The sequence below is a fragment of the Odocoileus virginianus genome, unplaced genomic scaffold (assembly GCF_023699985.2).
Source record: "Odocoileus virginianus isolate 20LAN1187 ecotype Illinois unplaced genomic scaffold, Ovbor_1.2 Unplaced_Scaffold_17, whole genome shotgun sequence".
Lineage (NCBI taxonomy): Eukaryota > Metazoa > Chordata > Mammalia > Artiodactyla > Cervidae > Odocoileus > Odocoileus virginianus.
Genome location: NW_027224279.1, coordinates 1,284,031 through 1,304,411, shown reverse-complemented (window position 1 = coordinate 1,304,411; position 20,381 = coordinate 1,284,031). Strand labels below are relative to the sequence as shown.

The 20,381-nt window shown below is 40.8% G+C and overlaps 1 protein-coding gene across 1 annotated transcript; it reads right to left on the bottom strand.

The window, feature by feature from the left end:
* Positions 1-8,401: 8,401 nt before the first annotated feature.
* SEC61G (SEC61 translocon subunit gamma) lies at positions 8,402-15,741 on the bottom strand. Its single transcript, XM_020878663.2, has 4 exons — positions 15,641-15,741; positions 14,053-14,151; positions 12,088-12,190; positions 8,402-8,566 (listed from the first exon to the last, which is right to left on the bottom strand). The coding sequence occupies exons 2-4, from the start codon at positions 14,144-14,146 to the stop codon at positions 8,557-8,559; spliced, it is 207 nt and encodes a 68-aa protein (XP_020734322.1). The 5' UTR covers positions 14,147-14,151; positions 15,641-15,741; the 3' UTR covers positions 8,402-8,556.
* Between the last annotated feature and the right edge of the window lie 4,640 nt (positions 15,742-20,381).

The window sequence follows — 20,381 nt, the reverse complement described above, 5'->3', positions numbered from 1 at the left end:
TTTGGTGAGCCTTACTTGCTCCTGTTCCCGTGTGGTCTCAGATAATCAGGACTTAACCAGGAAAACCAAATCTGGCTTCTCCAAAACAAAGTGAGTCGGTCTGGTGTGTGACAAAGTGTGTCATTGGCCCCACCACAAAAATAAAATACTAGAAAGCCACTGAAATGTATGATGTGGAATGCTAATTAAGAGCATTACGATAGACAAAATAATGGCTGTAAAAGGCAGATCAGAAAATACTATGTACCATATGCTGTTGTTTTTTGAGGGTATCAAAGCATATTCATATTGTTTGTGTATGTACATAGAGTGATACACACACAGAAAAAAATAAGAAAGCTGCTTAGAAACAAATGCTAACCTCTCAGGAACCTGAGCTTATAGATAATTTAATTTTTTCTTTTTTATAAAAGAATCTTTCTAAATGTTCTACATTGAAAGTTTTTCAGAGTAAGAAGTTCTGTTAAAAGAATAATGGTGCATTTACAAATATTAGTTGACTGGCATTTCACCAGGCACACTCTTATCAGGTTTGTATTTCAGAGGAGATAAAAGCCATATTTTGGCTTACACACCCATGGCCATCTGCGGTCAGTAGGGTTCCCTTCAAATGACGATTCTGGTGATGTTTTAAGAAGGGTTCATACTGAACCCTTCTTCCATTAACTTGTCAATAAAAATGAATAAGATTCTACAGAAAACTGATCTTTAATATATAAGAACTTTTTTCTGAGTAGTCCTTTCTGGGTTCACCCAAAAGCTGAGACAAATCATGAGACCTTTCAGGTGGACAGTGCTGTCCGTCAGAAAGATACTATGAGCCACATACACAATGTAAAATTTCCTAAAAACGTCAAGGCTACTTAACGTCCTCTTTTCACTGTGAGTCTTGAAATCTTCTCTGTGACCTCCACATCGAGCTTTGCACCGGCCTGTCTCGTGTGCTCAGGGCTGCACGAGGTGGGTGACTGCCGTGGCCGACAGCACAGAGCTGCCAGGCTGAGTCGAGTGACTCGGAAACTTGGCCCGTTTGACTTGTTTTACCCCGTGAGGAAGTGAAGTGGGGTGTAGAGGAATGAATGTGAGGAATGCCCAGGAATGCAGGTGAGCTCCATGGAGACAGTTTAAAGCAATGAGAGGAGCGAGGGCAATAGAGTGAGTCCTGTCCCCCTCTACCCGAACCCCCGCCCCAAGTCCAGCTTCTCTCTACAGACTTCATTGTTGTTAATGGCTTGCATGTTTCCTCCAGAAGCTTTTCTACACCTGAGATGGAACTTCTTATTCATTATGGTTTATAAGGGTTAATATTGTTTTGAGTGTTTATATTTCCTATGGGACTCTTAGAGTACATTGTCTCAGAATTAAAATGTTCAGAGTTGATAACTACTCATGTAACCTGTTATGCACATTTTGGTGCAAGTCATTTTACATCTGGAAAGCAAGCAGTGCAGGCTGTGTCATTTGCTGTTTCGTAGGACCAGCTGATTAAAAACCTGGAAACCCCTAGAGCCGAACTGGACCAGATGAGGCTGTGAGGGGCTCCCCTCCACCACGGGTAGGGTGCTCCCCCAGGCAGCTCCCCTCAGCACTGTCGACTGGGTGTCGCTCATGGTCGCACCTCAAGGAGCCTGTAGCTTCGTGGCCAGCGAGAGGGGAGAGACAAGCATCGTTCCTTAGAATCGAACTTGGTACCAGGGAGAGTGGTAGTCACAGTATTGACAAAAATCTCAAAACCACAGGCGCAGGTTTGGGGAAGTGGAGGGCGAACCAATTGATACTTGGGTATATTCATTTGAGGGACCTGACAGACAGTGACAGTGATGTTTCTGAAGAGTCACAGAAGGTTAATGACCTGTAGTCTTTTTTACATGAATGGAGACTGAGACATGACTTGCCCTTCGCTGCGGTGGGAGGAATCACCTGGCTTGTGAATGAGGCTAGCAGATTACTGAGCATCCTGATTTTTTCTTACTTGTTGTTGTAGCAGCAGTAATTCTTACTAAGTGTTTAAATGTTTCTTTGGCTTCTTCATGGAAAATGGTCACAAGTGAGAGAGAAACTTTAGCAAAGGTTACTGAAGTGCTTAACAGGTGACTTTCATTCATCTGTAGGAAATCGACTGCTGCTTGAATCCTGACATAGAAGACTGTTTGGAGCCCATATGCATATTTCTGTGTTTGTGTGCTTAGGGGATCCTCGTGGTCCAGGGCCCCTGCCCAGCCTTCTTCTAGAGTAAGGGGATATCATTAGAGACAAAGGCAGAGCCAGAAACTGGCCCTGTGTCTGAAACCACGGTGGGTGGAGTTCAAGGAGAGCACGTGCCCTGCAGAGCGGATAGGGGACATGGCCAGACTTGCTGGCAGAGCTCCTCCAGGGTGTGGGGCTGGTGCTGTCAGAGGTGGAGACCCCCTGCTCCTGGGGTGGACGAGGTGAGTGTGAGGAGGTCTGTGTAGACAGTGCAGGAAGAGGAGGTGGACACAGCCTCCTGCTCTTGGGGGGTTTGGGTAAGGAGGAGGGCGCTGGTGCTGGGACCTGAAGGCCTGGCATGGTTGGGGGGTTCAGATGGAGAAGCCTGGGGCCTGGTCACCAGTCCCCTGTGTGTGTCAGTGAGAGATGAGAAGAGGAAGCAGCCATGGGGCAGGAGCAGCCGCTGTGCTCTGAAGACAGTGGGCGCAGCGGCTGGTGCGAGGGAGGGGTGTCTCCAGGAGGCAGCTCTCGAGGGGTCATGGCAGTGGCTTAGCAGCACAGGCCGGGCCTCGGAGCGGGGCTTGCAGGCAGTGTGGGCTGGTGGGGGGCACTATGCTGGCTCAGGAGGGAGGGAGTGGGGACTGAAAACCTGGCTCACAGGCAGGGCAGGCTCGGTGTATTTGGCAGGACCTCCCAGTGGAATTGGTCACCTTGTCTCTGAGACCTTCTGCTGGAGGAAAGAGCCTCGGGTGAGGAAGGGGAGAGAGATGGAGGTTGCACTCCACGAGGGGACTGGGAGGTGATGGTTGGGGGCAACCAACCCGGAGGCCTTTGTGGCCCTCAGAGGACCCGCAAGGGTCCGCAGTCCACGGCGGGACAGTGTTGTACCCCTGACCCAATTCCCAAGTGTCCTCTGGCCCCAGGCCCTTGGGCAGAAGTCGAGCAGAGAAAGCAGTGGTTCTGTCAGGAGGGAGGGAGATGGGAGGGAAGACAGGTGTGGCTCGGGGAGATTCCAGATTCCATCTGTGCGGCACAGTTTCCTCGCAAAAGCGTCAAGCAGCGCAGCGTGTGAGCCCGAGCAGGCTGAGCTGTTGGTTGGCCCTGGCCGCTCTGCAACGTGTGGGGTGTCCTGTCCTCGCGGGAGGGCTCTGTCTCCCGGGTTTAGGGACTCCTGCACGTGCAGGCACCACCCTCTTCCCAGAGACAGGACTGAGCAGAGCCCGGGCCTCCTGCCTCGCAGGCGGCTCACAGTCAAGGCGGGCCGCCCCACCTCTCAGCAGGCCCCTGCTGAGTGAGCTGCTGGCACCACCAGGCCCAGGCCTCAGTCCTCAGGGCCTGAGCATCTGTGCTGAGCTCGAGTTCAGTCCAGAGTCTGGTGACACGCTCATCTGTGTTTCTGATGGGAGACACCAGTGCAGCTCAGCTCCAAGCTTTGGTTGAGGGCTGTCTGCTGCTGGTTCTCTCAGGCGCCGTTAGAGGCGCTGGGAGCGGTGCAGCCAGTGTTCTAACGCCGAAGGGTGACTGTGATCCACGGACTTCACACAGGAGAGGGAGGTCAGAGCAGGCGTGGGCCAGAGGGGAGGTGTGGATGCCAAGGAGAAAGGAGAGCAGGTGCAGGCCCTGCCCTGGGACCTGAGAGTGAGCTCCGGGGGGACCACAGATGCCCCAACCCCAGACAGCCAATCCTGTCCTAGTCAGCTGCACACCCTCGCGTCAGCACTGCCTTCCCCACATACAGGAGTTTTCCAGCTGGTGGGGCTGGGACCTGAGTGTTTGCGGGGCAGCGGGCGGCCTGTTGCTGTTGGAGCCAGGGACTCCAACAGGGACTTTGGAAATTTACCACAAGATTTTCTAGAGCACGACACCATGACACGTGTTAACTTGAGGTAGATCTCAGCTCCTCTGGAGCAGCTGCTTTCTAATACAAGATGCACCCTTTAAACACAAAACATGATGATGCTCCCAACTCAGTGAAACTCAGTACGCTTCCTCCAGCAAACACCAAAGTCAAGCGGGACAGAGTCTGGCTACAAAGTGCCAGCAACAGAAAAGGACTGGCTTACGGTTCCTGTCCACGCCTTTCAAGAAACTCCCACCTATCTGGACTTCTGACTCCCCTCTCATGGTCTTCTGTGCTTTTGTTAAAAGCGTTTAGTTAGGTGGTCAACACTGTGGTGTAAGGTGAGTGGGTTCAGGAATGCAAACGCACAAGGTGGCATGTTTTATGTAGCTATAAGACCAGAAATTTCAAGCTTTAAAATCTTACCCTGAATGTTTCTTGTATTCAGCATCAGCAGGGAGCAGAAATCAACTTAAGGTCCAATGCTTATTGACTCTTCGGTAGAAGAACTCCTCAAGTTTCTTGAAACTTGTGAAGTTTAAGCAAGTACGTTTACACATAATGCACTAGCTTTTGAATATCTACTAGGTGTGATTATAGAAAAGTATTTATTTATATCTTCCTATTTAAGAATCCTCAGTTGTTGAGTATGAAGGTTCTCTGCTCTATCGCATCTTGATAAGTCCTCATTCACATTAAGGTATTTATGTTATTCTACTACCTGGTGTTCGGAACCATGTCAGTCGAGCAGATAAAAAATGAGCTGCACAAATCACACTAGAAATAGACTCAGTCATGAACTTACATCAAACGTCATTACTTTCGAATTCACTTCATCTACAAGTAAACAATCAATTGCCAAAGCATTCTGACATTTACCAGAATACACTTTCAGTTATTCTAGGTAAGCAGTATATGTGTGATACAGTAACCTGTGTGTCAGATCTCATATAAGTTGTATAAACAACATGCAAACATAATATGCACACACATGTGGATGCAGCTCAGACTACACACACTTTGGCTGTAAGGGTAGACTAATAGCCAGCTGTCAACGTGGCGACGTCTCCAAGCGCAGTTGCCAAGGCTTTATCCTCAAGAAGGAAGATTGGTGTCAAGACTGAACATTTTTTCAAAACTGAGCGCAGAAAATCTGTTCTAAAACTTTGAAATGTGATTCACTCCTGAAACATGGATCTCAAACTAAGGACTGCCTAGCAGTTACCAGCAGACACCTGCCTACTTAAAGGTAGAGGATCAAAATTGTGAAACATTTTTAAACCCACGCAGCCTGTCGGACGGTAATGAGCAGGAAAAGGAGGCCAGAGTGCCCGAGTTGTCCAAGGAGGAGGAGACGATTGTGTGTGAACAGGGTGGCCAGCGAGGTGACACCAGGAGGGTGACCTTGAACCAGAGACCTGGAGGCAGGAAGAGAAGTAGCCACTCGGAGATAGATAAGGGGTCATGTAAACAAGCGGGGACAAGGGAGAGAGGGCCGCATCAGGGAGGACCCCAGGCTCAGGGCTGAGCAGCTCGAGGTCAAAGCCTGTTTCCTGAGGTGAGGAGGGCTGCTGGGGCAGGGAGCTGAGAGCCGGGCCTCAGCCCTGTTGGAGCAGACGCGCCCATTGGATGTCCAGGGGACGTGTTAGGTCAGCAGCTGAGTGTTCTGGTCTGGACCCGGGAGAGGAACCACTCAGCTCAAGGTGGACTTGGGGTCGTGGGCATACAGATGGTGTTTAATCACGAGCACGGTAAAGCTCAACATTCAGAAAGCTAAGATCATGGCATCTGGTCCCATCACTTCATGGGAAATAGATGGGGAAACAGTGGAAACAGTGTCAGACTTTTTTTGGGGGCTCCAAAATCACTGCAGATGGTGACTGCAGCTATGAAATTAAAAGACGCTTACTGCTTGGAAGGAAATTGTGATCAACCTAGACAGCATATTAAAAAGCAGAGATATTACTTTGCCAACAAAGGTCCATCTAGTCAAAGGCTATGGTTTTTCTAGTAGTCATGTATGGATGTGAGAGTTGGACTGTGAAGAGAATACAAATCCATTTTGATTAAATTGTAATTAGTGAACTATTTGATTTTTAATGAACTTTACTCAATTGTGGAATCGAGTTATCTCAAGAGCCTTTTCTAGGTGCTGTCTGAAAAAGCCTATGGAACAGTTTATTATAACCAAGGCTGACTTAAAAAAAAAAGAAAAAGGCAAGCTCCATTAGGAGATAGGCATATACACAAATACAGTAGCGGAAAGGGAGTGAGAGATGCTGTATGTCAAAAAGAGCCTTGCAAAACTACATCTATGGGACTTTGGAAATTTACCACAAGACTTTCTAGAGCACGACAACATGACGTGTTAACTTGAGGTAGATCTCAGCTCCTCTGGAGCAGGAGCTTTCTAATACAAGATGCACCCTTTAAAAACAAAACATGATGATGCCTCCACACTCAGTGAAACTCAGTATGCTTCCTTCCAGGCAGAACACAAATGTCCCAAGAGGGACAGAGTCTGGTACAAAGTGCCGGTTTTCAGCAGTGCCAGAGCAACTGAAACAGGAACTAGGCTTTACTTCCTTCCCGCTCCTTTCAAGACTCTGCCACCCTATCTGGACTATTACTGACTCCCTCTCTGATGGGGCTTTCTGTTGGCTTTTATTGTTAAAAGCAGGTTTTAGTCTAGGTGGTCAAACACTTGGTTGTAAGGTGAAGGGGTTTCATGGAAATGGCAAAACTGTCACAAGGGTGGTAGCATGTTTTACTGTAGCTATTAAGACACCAGAAAATTATCAAGAGCTTTAAAATCTTACCACTGGAAGTGTGTTCTGTATTCCAAAGCATCAGCAGGGAGGCAGAAATGCAAACTCTCAGGTCCCCAAACCTGCTGACTTGGACTCTTCAGGATAGGAAGAAACTCCCTCAAGTGATTCTTAAACTTGCTTAAGTTTAAGAAGTACTGTTTACAACATAAATGCACTAGCTCTTAGATATACTAGGGGTGTGGTTAGTAAGAAAAAGCTATTTATTTATTCTTTCCTATTTAAGAATTCAGTTGTTGAGTATGAAGGTTACTCTGCTCTATCGCCAGTCCTTGATAAGTCCTCACTTCACATTAACGGAGTATTTATGTAATGTCTTACCTACCTGGGTGTCAGGAACCAGTAAGTCAGCAGAATAAAAAAAATGAGCTGCACAAATGCACACTATGAATAGACTCATAATTAACTTACATCAAGACAACATTAATGTTCGAATCACTTCATCCTACAAGAAAATATACACATTTGCAGAAGCAATTCTGACATTTTACCAAGAATACATTTCAGATTAATTTCTAGGTAAGCAGTTAATATGTGTGTATACACATAAACCTGTATGTGTACAGATACTCAATATACACGTTTGTATAAACATACATGCAAACATACATATGCACACACATGTGAACACACACACATACACACACTTCTGGCCTGTAAGGAGCTAGCTAACTAGCCAGCTGTCAAACGTGGCGACATGGTCTCCTCAAAAGCAGAGGTGGCCAAGGCTTTATTTCCTCAAAGACAGCAATTCATTCAAGACTAAACATTATTTCAAAACTAGGCAGAAAATCTGTTCTAAAACTTTGAAAATGTATCTCACTCTCTGAACCATGGATCTCAAAACTAAGGAACCCTGCCTAGCAGTACCAGGCAAGACACCTGTCTACTTTATTCACAGAGACTCAGAGGACACTTACCAAACATGTGCTGCTAAACAATTTTTTAAAAAAGAAAGAAATTAGAACTTGGGAAATAAAGGTTCAATAATTAAACCCTGAATGAACAAATTAATAATAGTTTTTACACAGAAAATTGAGAATAAACTGTCTCAATTTTATATTACTATTTTTTAAAGGGGAAACGACAAGACCCCTTTTCATCTCATATTCAATTATCAGTAATTCTTTAAAACATTTAGAACTCCAATGTTTATGACAGTGTGACTAATTATGGTTTATCTGAAGAGGAGCTCTTACTTTAAACTTTTTAACCATGATTCTCAGGAAGCTATTTCAAGTGGCATGTAAACTTTTAGAGGAGTGCTGACTACCTATGTACACTGTGAGTGCGCAGAGACAAAACTCCTACCCTACCTTCAAACTCTCTCACCATTGCTACCATCCTTTATTTGCTGTTCCTTCTTTCATGATCAGACTGAGAGGAAAACTCAGAAAGTGCAATATTCCACTGTGCCTCTTAATTTTTCCTGTAAACCAAAATATGAAGGAGTGAAAGAAGGAAAGAGGGAAAAAGGAAATAGAACCTATTATTTCTTACCGCTAAAATTTGATAAGTATCTGTGATGGAAAAAAGAGAAGATGTCTATTTTTAAATTATTTTAATTTACAAATAGAAAACATCTTGGAAGAAAAAAATGAAAGAAAAACATAAAACACACAAATTTCTGCTCCATCAGCTTCTCAAATCCTCACTTGTCCACCAATCCCCAAGATGAAAACTACTTTTCTAAAAAGTTATTCAGCCACCACTGTAAAAGAAAGAAAGATGGTCAATTTTGAGTATATATAAGATTTTAATAATAATAATATTTTAAATGCAATATGCTGTAATTTTATGGAACCAGAACCAGTTATTTGAGAACCACATCTATATTACTCCAAAACAGCACAAAAGAGAAGAAACTGAACTTTAAAATCTTGGAACTGAAAAGGCCCTTACAGATGACAGGGCTGTTGGAACAGGCTTAATCTGTTTAAATTCAGAATCCCCATTTGAAAAACATGCTTAACAGCATAGCCTAATGTCTTTCATAACAAGATGAAAAATATGAATTACATAACAGGACTGTTAGTTGAGAACTTTTTCAATTTGATGTACAAACTGGTTCTCAACCACTGTATCTTACCCAAAACACTCAGAAACCTGGATTAATAGTAATAATAAAAATTGCCTTCCCTATAGAAGAATGTCTAAGTTTCAGCGGCACAAACATTAAAATAATATACTGAGATACACGTTTTAAAACTGTAACGTTAAGGAAAGAAGATAATTCCAGTACTAGATGAAAGTTCATTTGGTACTTTCTGTAACATCTTACTGGAAAACCTGGACAAGCAATTTGGCCAACCCAAAAATACTCCTAAAAAAATAGCCCTGCATCTAAACTTTAACATAAAGTACTAAAAGGTTTCTTCATTGAACTGTATTGCTGAAACTAAAATACCCACAACTATATAAATCTTTTAAATTGTAACCCCGCGGATATTAATTTTGACTGCTATAATTACAGAGAAGAGGAAAAATCATCATAAGGAAAACAGTGATAATTCAGCCTAATGAAAGAGAAGTTTGTTTATTCTTCACTTGCTATCATCTCAAAATGATTTTAACAGCGATTTATATGCTCTTTCAACAGGAAAAAAGATTTCTTTCAGTTTTACAGTTGTCATGGCATGTCATGAAAAGAGTAAGTTTTCTGATAGCTTTTTTCACAAAATGTTTTATTTGGCCCTCACTTTAATGTAAAAACTAGAGAAATATAAATTTTTAACTCTTTATTTTGATACATTTTTGTTACTAGAAGAATAGTTTTCTAAGCAACTAGCTTCCAAAAAGTCAGAGCTCAACCATCTCTAAGCAGTAAGATTTGCAGAAGATATACTGTGCCTGTTGTAGAAATTAGAATTAAGAGAAAGCAAATTTTTAACACTTGTTTCAAAGACCTGTTGGGAACATCTCAATTTCAAAAAGGTGTACCTCATTCTAAAAGGTACTTTAGACCATAACTCATATAATGAAATAAAAGATGTTCTAACATAAAACTAAGATAAATAACAATGCTGAACAGATTCAAAATTCAGAAGTCTTCTATAAGGGAATCTAGCAAAAAGTAATTTAACAAGGATAATGTTCCATTCTTAGGCTAAAAACAAACCATACCAAGTAAACCCAAGATAAAGGAAATTTATTTAGCAGTTATTTGTGAGAAACTGTCTGAAGACTTGAGTCTTTAGCAAGAAAATATCCACAATAGGCAATGGATTCTAGGTACTGGATTTTTAAGAGGGCTAATGAAATGCAAACTGGAGCCCAAATTGAGGCCTGTGACTCAGAATGAGTAATGGCCTGTACAGTGGTTAAGAACTGAGGCTCTGGAACCTGGATTTCACATGCTGCTCTACCACTTACAGGCATGCAATATACTTACTCTCCATGCCTCAGTTTCTTCACCTATAAAATGGGCATAATAACACTGCTAATCTCACTCAACTGTCATGAGAGTTAAAAAGGTCAACTCACACTAAGCTGTGTGTCTTCGGCACACACCAAGGGCATAATAAATGTTAACAATTATTAATACCATCATGATCATTAGAAAAAGGTTAAGAACCTTACATTGTTCACTTAATTCAACACTTACTCAAGTGCTTTAAATATGCACAAAAGAACCCTGTACTAGGTTCTGTATACATATATACACATATGTATATATACACGCACATCTACAATACAGACATATATATACACATATGCATGAATGTATATGGTCATATATTAGTATTACATTATCAATTAAGAAATAACTCTTTAAGTTACACCTGTCTGACAATGGGCTAGGAAGCTGCATAGAAGCATGATGATTTTTCCTCTTCTCTACAATTATAGCAGTCAGAATTAATATCCACAGGGTTATAATTTAAAAGATTTATATAGTTGTCGGTATTTTAGTTTCAGCAATACAGTTTAATGAAGCACTGAGCTGACATCACAGACTGCACTCTAGCCACTCTATTTACTGATTAGGTAGGGGTTGTAGCCCAAAGACATCAAGACTCAGCTTTCCTAATTCTACTTGAGGATTTGCTCCATGATTCCAAAATTCCAAAAATGGCTTTCCTCACTAGGAATATAGCAGAAATTTCTGAACTGATGCAGGAGATTTGAGATACTTGGTCCTTTTCAGGTCTAACTCTCTGTGATCCTTTGTGGCATGTCTGCATAACAGCTATGAAAACCTACTTAAGAAATCCACCTGACCGTGCTCATTTAGTCACGTGTCATTTAAAAGATAACTTCCACAAGCATCCATAGTAAAATATCCAGTACTTAAAAGATTTACAGTTTACAAAGCATCCCCACCTTATAAAATAAGCCTAAAAGGCTTAACTCATGATTAGATATCTAAATGACAGGTAAGGCTCAGAAACCAAGCAAATACAAAATCACAGAGCAAATAAATACTAGGACAGGTACGAAGTCTTTACACCAACAAAACTGCCTAAAGCTGACTGCTCTACTTGCACTCTGCCACAAGGTGTCGCAACTCATGAGTGCTTAATGAATCTAAAAAGCAAAAGCATTTAGAAAATAAAGCAATTCCAGTGTTCCTCAGTCTTTTCTCCTCCTAATTTACTAAAGTGTATTAGTATCAGTGTCTCATTACATTAACCACAACTTCCATTTAGGTTTGAAAATTGTTGTTTAGGCTTTTACATTACTTAAGTCACTTATCTTTTCTATAGCCCTAGTCAGGAACTATTATCCCTATTGAATAAACTGGGCACAAAGGAGCTAAGTTGTCCAAGGTTATGACAGCTATTAAGTAACAAGAAAAATCTGAATATAGGCAACCTGGTTTAGGTTTGAACTCTACTACTATAGTGATCTTCAGATGGGGAAATATTTCCTCTGCACCTTAATGTTGACAAATTAAGGTACTGCACAAAGAGAACTTGGATTTGAATAATGGTTTTGTCACTGAATGCCTGTTTTATCTCATTCTGAGTACCTTTAACTAGCTTCCTCAAGCCTTTAAAATTTTACTTATTAAAAAATTAGTGCCTATCTCACAGAGTAGCTTTAAAAATTATGTAATATGTAAAGTTACTTTGAATTATCTGGTACTCAGTAAATAGCAGTAGATTCTACCAACATTAAAAAAATCAAAGAAACATTATCTATATATTAACCAAATAGCAGACTGTCAACTCAAATGGTCTGCATTTTCATTTTATCCTTGATAGTGTCTGTTTCAAAAAGCTTACTTACACAATGATGTTATTAATAGGAATATGGATCAGTTTCACAAAAAAGCCAATGAATCCCATTATAGCGAATCCTATTGCTGTTGCCATGGCAATCTTCTGGAATTCTGGATTTAGAAACACAAAATTAAAAAAAAAAAAGAAATACAAAAGTTACATTACTTTTTGCACTGTCACTGCAAATACAGGGGAAAAAATTAGCACTGACATAAATGAACTTACTGGTATACACTTCTCCTGATAACAAGTATGCAATTACTTTTTTTAAAAAACATGACAATATTAATAGTAAATAAATTATGACAGATTTTTAATTTTCCTATTTTACTCATATTTAAGGAAATACAAAAATGAAGTGCATGTTCATGCTAGTGAATCCAGCAATAAGCAGAGAAATATTTATCTTCCTAGCAAATGACCAGAATACCAAAAAGGAAACAAGAATACACAGTGTTTGTCTTAAAAAATTTTGTAACATTGATAAAAATATCAACTATAAAAGTACAGAATGTAATTTTTTATAAATAATAGGTCCACTGTCTTTGATATTATAATGAAGCCAAAAAACAAGGCTTGAAAAACCAAATGGGATCAAACCCAGTTTTATGTAAAGGTTCAGACCCTGTAATGTTTCCATTTAACGCTACTTCCTCAGGGAAGCTCTCCCTGCGTGGTTAACTTGGTTAGTCCTCCTGTCACATGCTGGCAGACCTTCCTCCATCTACCTTACATAATACTTACCACAGCAGTGACTAAAAATCAGAGTTGTCATTATTTGTTTATGATTGTCTTCCCTCAAAGATTCTAAGTTCCATAAGACCAAGGACCATTCCCTATTACATATTTTTATATATTATGCTATATATGTAATATAATATGTAATATTATATTGTCTATTATATTCCCAGCTCCTAACTCAGGCAGCAGTCAAACAAAGAGCAGAAATAGATAAATTCCAGTGCATCTTTTAACACATGAATTATGATAAATAAGAAACTTCCTAGGTTGGTACCAACTATGCTGTTGATTTCATCTTAAGGCCTTTTTTGTTAGGGGAAGAGTGACATAGCATGAAGAGTTTCAAAAGATTTTTCAGAGTGGAAATGTGAAAGATACTAAAAACTCTATAAAGTCATTACATATGACCAAGGAAAAAACAACATGGAAAATAATAACAAATCACCTTATAAACCTGGAAAACACATAAAACAGAAAAATCTATGAGGGATGCACAAAGTATACAAAATGTAGCAAAAACTGACAATTTCAAAAAATAAAGCAAAAAATCAATAAAAGTGATGAAAGAAGTCCAATTATTAAACAGGAAGACATTAATAAAGGGCTTAGAGAATGCAAATGGGTGATTGCAGCCATTAAATTAAAAGACGCTCACTCCTTGGAAGGAAAGTTATGACCAACCTAGATAGCATATTAAAAAGCAGAAACATTACTTTGCCAATAAAGGTCTGTCTAGTCAAGGCTATGGTTTTTCCAAAAGTCATGTATGGATATGAGAGTTGGACTGTGAAGAAAGCTGAGCACCGAAAAATTGATGATTTTGAACTGTGATGTTGGAGAAGACTCTTGAGAGTCCCTTGGACTGCAAGGAGATCCAACCAGTCCATCCTAAAGGAGATCAGTCCTGGGTGTTCTTTGGAAGGACTGATGCTGAGGCTGAAACTCCAATACTTTGGCCGCCTCATGCGAAGAGTTGACTCGTTGGAAAAGACCGTGATGCTGGGAGGGATTGGGGGCAAGAGAAGGGGACGACAGAGGATGAGATGGCTGGATGGCATCACCGACTCGATGGACATGAGTTTGTAAACTCCAGGAGTTGGTGATGGACAGGGAGGCCTGGCGTGCTGCGATTCATGGGGTCGCAAATAGTCGGACACGATTGAGCGACTGACCTGAACTGAACTAGAGAATGCAAAAATTTAACTTTTTTCTCTCATTCCAAAGCTATTACCTTTTCTATCAGGTTTGGTGCATCTTTTAACCAGCCGAATTGAGTCTTTCACAAACTGCCGACTTGGCTCAACGAACTGCATTACCTGATCCATGATATCTGTTTAAAAAACAAAAAGGAAAAAAAGATAATCAGTCGTGTTACTATACAGCAAGGACTTGCTAACTTATATCAAAATGTAAATGAGATCATCCTGATATGGGTGGCTGGATTTCATCTCATTAAAAAAAAAAATTACAGACTCCAAGAGTAAACCGACACTATTTTTTGTAATATCCAGCAAACTACCAAAACAAAGGTAGTAAAAACACCACAGGTCTTGCCCCTGTTCTCAATGATCAAGGTGCATGCTCTTAATATAAAAGGGCACTCACTACTAAAGGCTAAGCACCTGACAATGCATCCACTCCTTACACACCCTGCAGTCCTCTCTCTGTTCCTGTTAAGGAATCAACAGTGTTGGGACGCAGCCCAGCATTTTCTATATTTTACTTTAAACTCCAGGGACACCAGTGTCTAGCGCAGTGAGCGCCAATTGGGATGCTTCAAGAGGCTAGAGTAGAGGCAAATGCGGGCTTCAAACTGATTCTTCTCTCTATATACAATTTTTAAAACCACAAAATCTGGCTAAACTAAGATTCAGATTTTCAGGAGCTATTTAGCTAAATTCTAAATCTTTAGCTTTGGACACATCTTTTAAGGAAAACGGCTATCCATTTTATCAACAGGTTCTTCCGTGGAATCCATCACACAACAGGAATGTCATCCAATCCTTAACAGTCACTGGTATTTAATATAATAGCTAATGAAACCAGCTCCTTACTTGTAGTTCACTTATTTCCAGCGCTTGCAACAGTGGCCAAGGACAGAAATACTCAGTAAATTTCTGCTGAATTAAGGCCATGCATAAGATGAGGCGGTGGTTCTACAAATCCTTTTCTATGAAATGTAGCCTCTGTAGGCCCTAGTTTTCTCACCCAGGGTGGGTTGCTAAAACAAGGTATATGAAACACTAAAAGTATATCAGGAATTCTATAAACATTCTAGGCCAAGTATGCTGGGCCCAGAATGTTTTCATTCCATTTAACTGTTCAACTCAAGTGAAGTTAAAATTTATAGATATCTTGATGAAAGCGAAGCACCTTTTTTCCCAAACAAAAAACGCGTTAACACCGAAATACTGCAATGAATGTCAGGGAAGGGGATCCAATAATCCAATACTATCTATTGATTCAGACTCTAGATTCAACCTCCCACGTCACAGCACAGGACTGAGCTCTCCAAGACACACTCCACACCCACGGCCCCAGAGCCGACCCCGAAGGGACCCTCTCAGACAACAGCACCGAGCGGAAACGTTCCCACAGAGGTAGCCAAGGACGGACGACCTAAAAGCTTAGGCCCGGGCCGAGACTCGGCCGGAGGGACCGAGGCCCTGGAAGCCCTTTTCCGTCGGACTCGCGGATCTGAGTCAGCTTTCCCCGACGCCTTGTTGGCAGGCAGCAGGCGGCCGGAGGGCTCCCCCACGCCCTCTGCCTTCGCTAATGCCCAAAGGGTAGCTCCGAGCCCCACTCATAAGAAAGCTCACCTGCTCCGCGTCTGCTCACCAGCCAGAGACACGTAGCTCAAGAGCCGACAGGCAGACGCCCACAGGAACCGGAAACCAGGCCCAACTACCAGCGACCCACCCCTCCGTTCATTGGTCTTCTGGGAATACGTCAGTGCGCAGGCGCAGTCCGATGTTCGTCTGGGCTCTGCTTCCGTAAACGGGCGCACAGATTGCCCAGCCACAGCGCCGAACTTGGTTTAGGCCTTCCGCGGCTTGCGTGGGGAATGCGGCGTTGCGCTTGTCGCGTGGGCCGCCGCCCCGCCCCCGCTGCCTGGGCGGGGCGTGCATGGTGTGGGCGGGGCTTCGTGGCAAGGTGGCTAGAGCTCTTCCGCTGTGTGGGTGGGGCGGCGTGGCGTGTACCTTCCGCTGCGTGAGCGAGACGCGGGCGTGGTGTTTGTCACTTGGACGCCTTCGCTGCCTGGGCGGGGCATGCATGGCGTGGGCGGGGCTGCGTGGCGTCGCCCCCCTCGGCGGTGTGGGCAGGGCTTACTCCCGGTAGGGTTCTTCATGGGCGCTCCCTTGGTGGGTTACCTTTACAGAGAGCGTCCATACGACAGGGGATTGGCTCTGCTGTGTTTCGTCTTGGACGGTTGTCTCCTGACTGCCTGTTCCTTTGTATGTATTTAATTGTACTGGTCATCATGAACCTCATAAGTGTTATAGTGTATTATGACCAGTCTCCCTTGACAGTCTCATACCCCCAAAAGCTCGCTTTCCTCTGTGTTCCTGTTTGGAGTTCCCTTGGAATTGAAGCCTTCATTCTCTGGGTTTGCCAGTGGGGACGTGGTACAATGTATGTATGTAATCTTGACTGTGGGTTTTGCTGAGACTATTATGATGGTTGGTGTTAGGTGGTGAGCTTGTCGAGGTGTGCTTTTATGTTTTTAGAGTGAATCAATCTTTTTAGCAGTTATCAAGCACCTACTGTGTATAACACTTTACTAGGTTGCTGTGAATGAGCCAGACTAGACCCTCTTACGGTCTAGTAAGGGAGTTTACAGCGTAGGGAAGGGAACAAACAAGAAAACAAAGTAACTATAGTTAATAAAGTATTATATGCAAATAAAAAACCTTCCTTATCACAGCCATGTCTTTAGGAAGGGGCCTGCATAACTCAATGAGCCTTGCTTTGCAGGGTCACCCAAGATGGCCAGTCGCAGTGAAGAATTCTGACAAAACGTGTTTTATAAATAAAAAGCGTGTTGTGAAGAGGCGGAGAAAAAAGCAAAGGATGGCGGTGTAAAGACAGCATTCCTTTGGATGTTCACTATGGGACTCTTAAGGCCATGGTACCTGGGCTAAAGGCCTAAAGATGAAGAATTATTTAAAACACCAATCCGTCCAGAATTTTAAAATTCTTTAAATTAAGGCAGAATATGCATATGAACCTGCTGTATGTATGGAATACCTGCAGTGCAGTGTATGAAAACTTAAAAACATAAACTCCTGACCTCTACCCACTGAATCAGAATATTTGGACATTTAGGGGTTAGAAACCTACATAGTTTTAAAACTTACTAGGATTTCTTAGGTACTGAAGTTCATAGCACTGAGAGGTTTAACCCGTCTCTGAACTCCTCTCTCAGCTGCTCACATGTATTCCTCTGGTACCCTTGTGCTCCATTGTTAGGCCAGGAGAGGAAGTGTTTCTCAGACCTCTGGGCTTTGGAAAAGTTTTTACTCTGCTTCATTACCAGCATGTCCTGTAGTCACGTATTTTCTGCAATAAGTACTGATATTAACAGGGTCCAGTATTTTGTTGTGACATGGACAAAAACCCATAATTGTATCATCACATATTTGGAAAACCTAGGGCTAGAAAGCACATATATGTGTGTGTGTGTGTGTGTGTGTGTGTGTGTGTGTGTGTGTGTATTTATATATATCCCCTGGAGGGTGGTACAGCAACCCAGTCCAGTATTCTTGCCAGGAGAATCCCATGGACAGAGGATCTCAGTGGGTTACAATCCATGAGGTTGCAAAGAGTCTGACACAATTGAAGCGACTCACACACATGCACACATATTTTTATACCCACACTTGAGTAATTAAAATTTCAATTTCTTGAATTCTGAATTTACAGACATAGATATGGAAATGCCAAATGTCATACAAGCTTAATACAGCCTTTTACCACGGAAGAGATGAATTAGAACTATACTATAGCAACATTCCTGTATTTCTCATGAAGTGGTTTAGTAGACTATGCAACCACCAAAAAATAAAAGACTATGCGACCACTAAAAAAACTACTATATAGTTTTTCACTATATAGCTAAAAAACCAATTGTGTATTAGAATAGCATGAATGCAATTTCTCTGAAGAGAAATACACAATCCACCCAAAACCCAAAAGGAGGCAGGAAAGGAGGAAGAGAGAAAAGAGCATTAAAAAGCAGTCCAGAAAAACAAACCAGAAGAAGTATAACCACATCTGTAATTTCATTACATCTAAATATAACTTTTAAGTTTAAAAAATGTCAAAGTGATTGAAAAAAACAAAGATTTAGCTATATACTGATGGCATAAATACACTTTAAATATAAAGACATAGGTTGCAAGTAAATAGATGGAGATGAAAGCAATGAAAAGATGTTAAAATCTGGTACAAGGGCTTGTTGATATCAGATAATAATAGATAATGTAGACTTTAACATAGAGATTACTGGAGATACAAAGAGGGTATTTTCATAATGATGAAAGGTATATCAATCATAATATCTTCACCAGGAAGGTATATCAGTCATAAATTTCTATGTACCTAGTAACAGCTTCAAAATACAAGGAAAAAAGTTACAAAAAAAAACAGTTCTACCAACAAGCAGGAGATTTTATTTTATTTTTTTTTTTTGACTGAACAAGCAACAACAAACTTTTAATTAAAATAGAAGGGATGAAGACACTCGAACACACTGTAAATAATTCAGTTGTTTGCTCTGCAAATAATTCAGTTGTTTGATATAAGTACAGCTTGTCTCATACTCTTCAATAATATTGCAAAGAGAGAGCGTATAAATCATTCTGAAAACAGAAAAATCAAGGCTGAAAAAGCCTAACACTTTCATAATACAGTAAAGACTAACAAAAGCATAAAACAGTTGTTTCTCTTTTTTTGGCCACACCCCACAGCTTCCAGGATCTTAGTTCCCCTGTCAGGGATTGAGCCCCGGCTTCTCCTAACCAGTGGACCACCAGGGAATTACCAAGATCATCATTTCCAAATGCAGTAGTTTCTTGCACATCTCAAGCAACATTTCCACATGAGTTTTGCTTTTTTTTTAAGGGAAACATCTTTAGTATCTCTGGAATTTTGCTTGTTGTTATTTTGTTGCACTTTTAATTGAATAGATAATGTTTTAGGAAATATTGTATTATAAATAGAGTGGTGAGCTTACTGAGGGCAAAGTACCATATCTGCTCACACACTTCTAGTATCTTATATAGTTTCTGGTCTACAATGACTGCAGAAACAATATTAATTGACTAAAGAAAATTCTAAAATTTTAATAATTAACAATATTTTACAAACAAGCTTTATTTGGCCATTATTTCTTTTAACTGGAGCAAGGCTCACAAAACAAGAATTAATACATTTTCTTTCTTTAACCTTACTGTATGACTCAAATTGTCCTTACCATATTATAATTTTTAAAAATTAAATGCTATGTCTAAACCTAGAGAATAGTTATTTAGAAGATCAGTCCTTTCCTGTTTTATGCTTTGAGGTAGAGGAAAAAATGTCCCATAAAAAGTAAATTACATATATGCAATTCTGAATCCAATTCTAGATATTCAATTTAAATTTTAATAGTTTTAAGGAGTATATTTTAGTAATTCTGTGGAATAAAACCATTAAAACCATTTAAAATGCTTTTTACTGTTTGTAAATATCATTCAATGCCATCAACAGGATAATCTCTCTTCTTTCCAGATCTCATTTTCTCCACAACAGGTTTCCATGACAACTTATATTTAAATTTTTATAAATTTCTAATATATTTTTAAGGATACAATTCATAAATATAAAATATAAACTTATTTACCAAGTTAACCTGAACAATTTAGACTGCTCAAATATGTATTTACATCATAAATTAAAAGCAACAGAGGAGGGGGAAATGCCAACCAAAACGAAAGGCAAAAATACAATGTTGTAAAATTCAATTACCTAGTTCCTATCACTGTTGTTTCAGTCAAGCAGGAGATTTTAAGTCTTCATTCCACAACTTACAGCATTAGACAAAAAAGAAAATCAAGAAATAGAAGATCTGAGCAACTTGAAATGTCAACTGCTCTACCCTAATTAGACTACAAGTGGAGCACTACCCCCAAAAGTGCAAATATACATTGGTTTCAAGTGCACATGGTAACTTTACAAAGATATAAGGTACACTGAGTCATAAAATAAGTCTTAAATAAAAGAGCAATCAAATCATACACTGTTTTTCCTGACCATTGTGGGATTGGAAATCTATAAAAACTATATACTTAGAAAAATCCCAAGTATTTGGATGTTAAATAACATGCTTCTAAATAAATAATCCAAAGAGTCAAAGAAGGAGTCACAAGAGAAATTAAAAAATTTATTGAACCAAAGGAGAATGTAGTATACCAAACTGCAAGATCACTATACACTCACAAGAATGTGTAAAAAGGTTGGCAACATCAAATCTGGGCATAAATATAGATCAATCAGAACTCTTATTATCGTCAACAAGAA

Excerpts from the sequence above, each read along its gene's own strand:
- SEC61G (XM_020878663.2), bottom strand. The coding sequence starts at position 14,146 with ATGGATCAGGTAATGCAGTTCGTTGAGCCAAGTCGGCAGTTTGTGAAA. Across the intron at positions 12,191-14,052 it reads CACCAAACCTGATAGAAAAG|AATTCCAGAAGATTGCCATG; the intron begins GTAATAGCTTTG and ends TTCTAAATCCAG.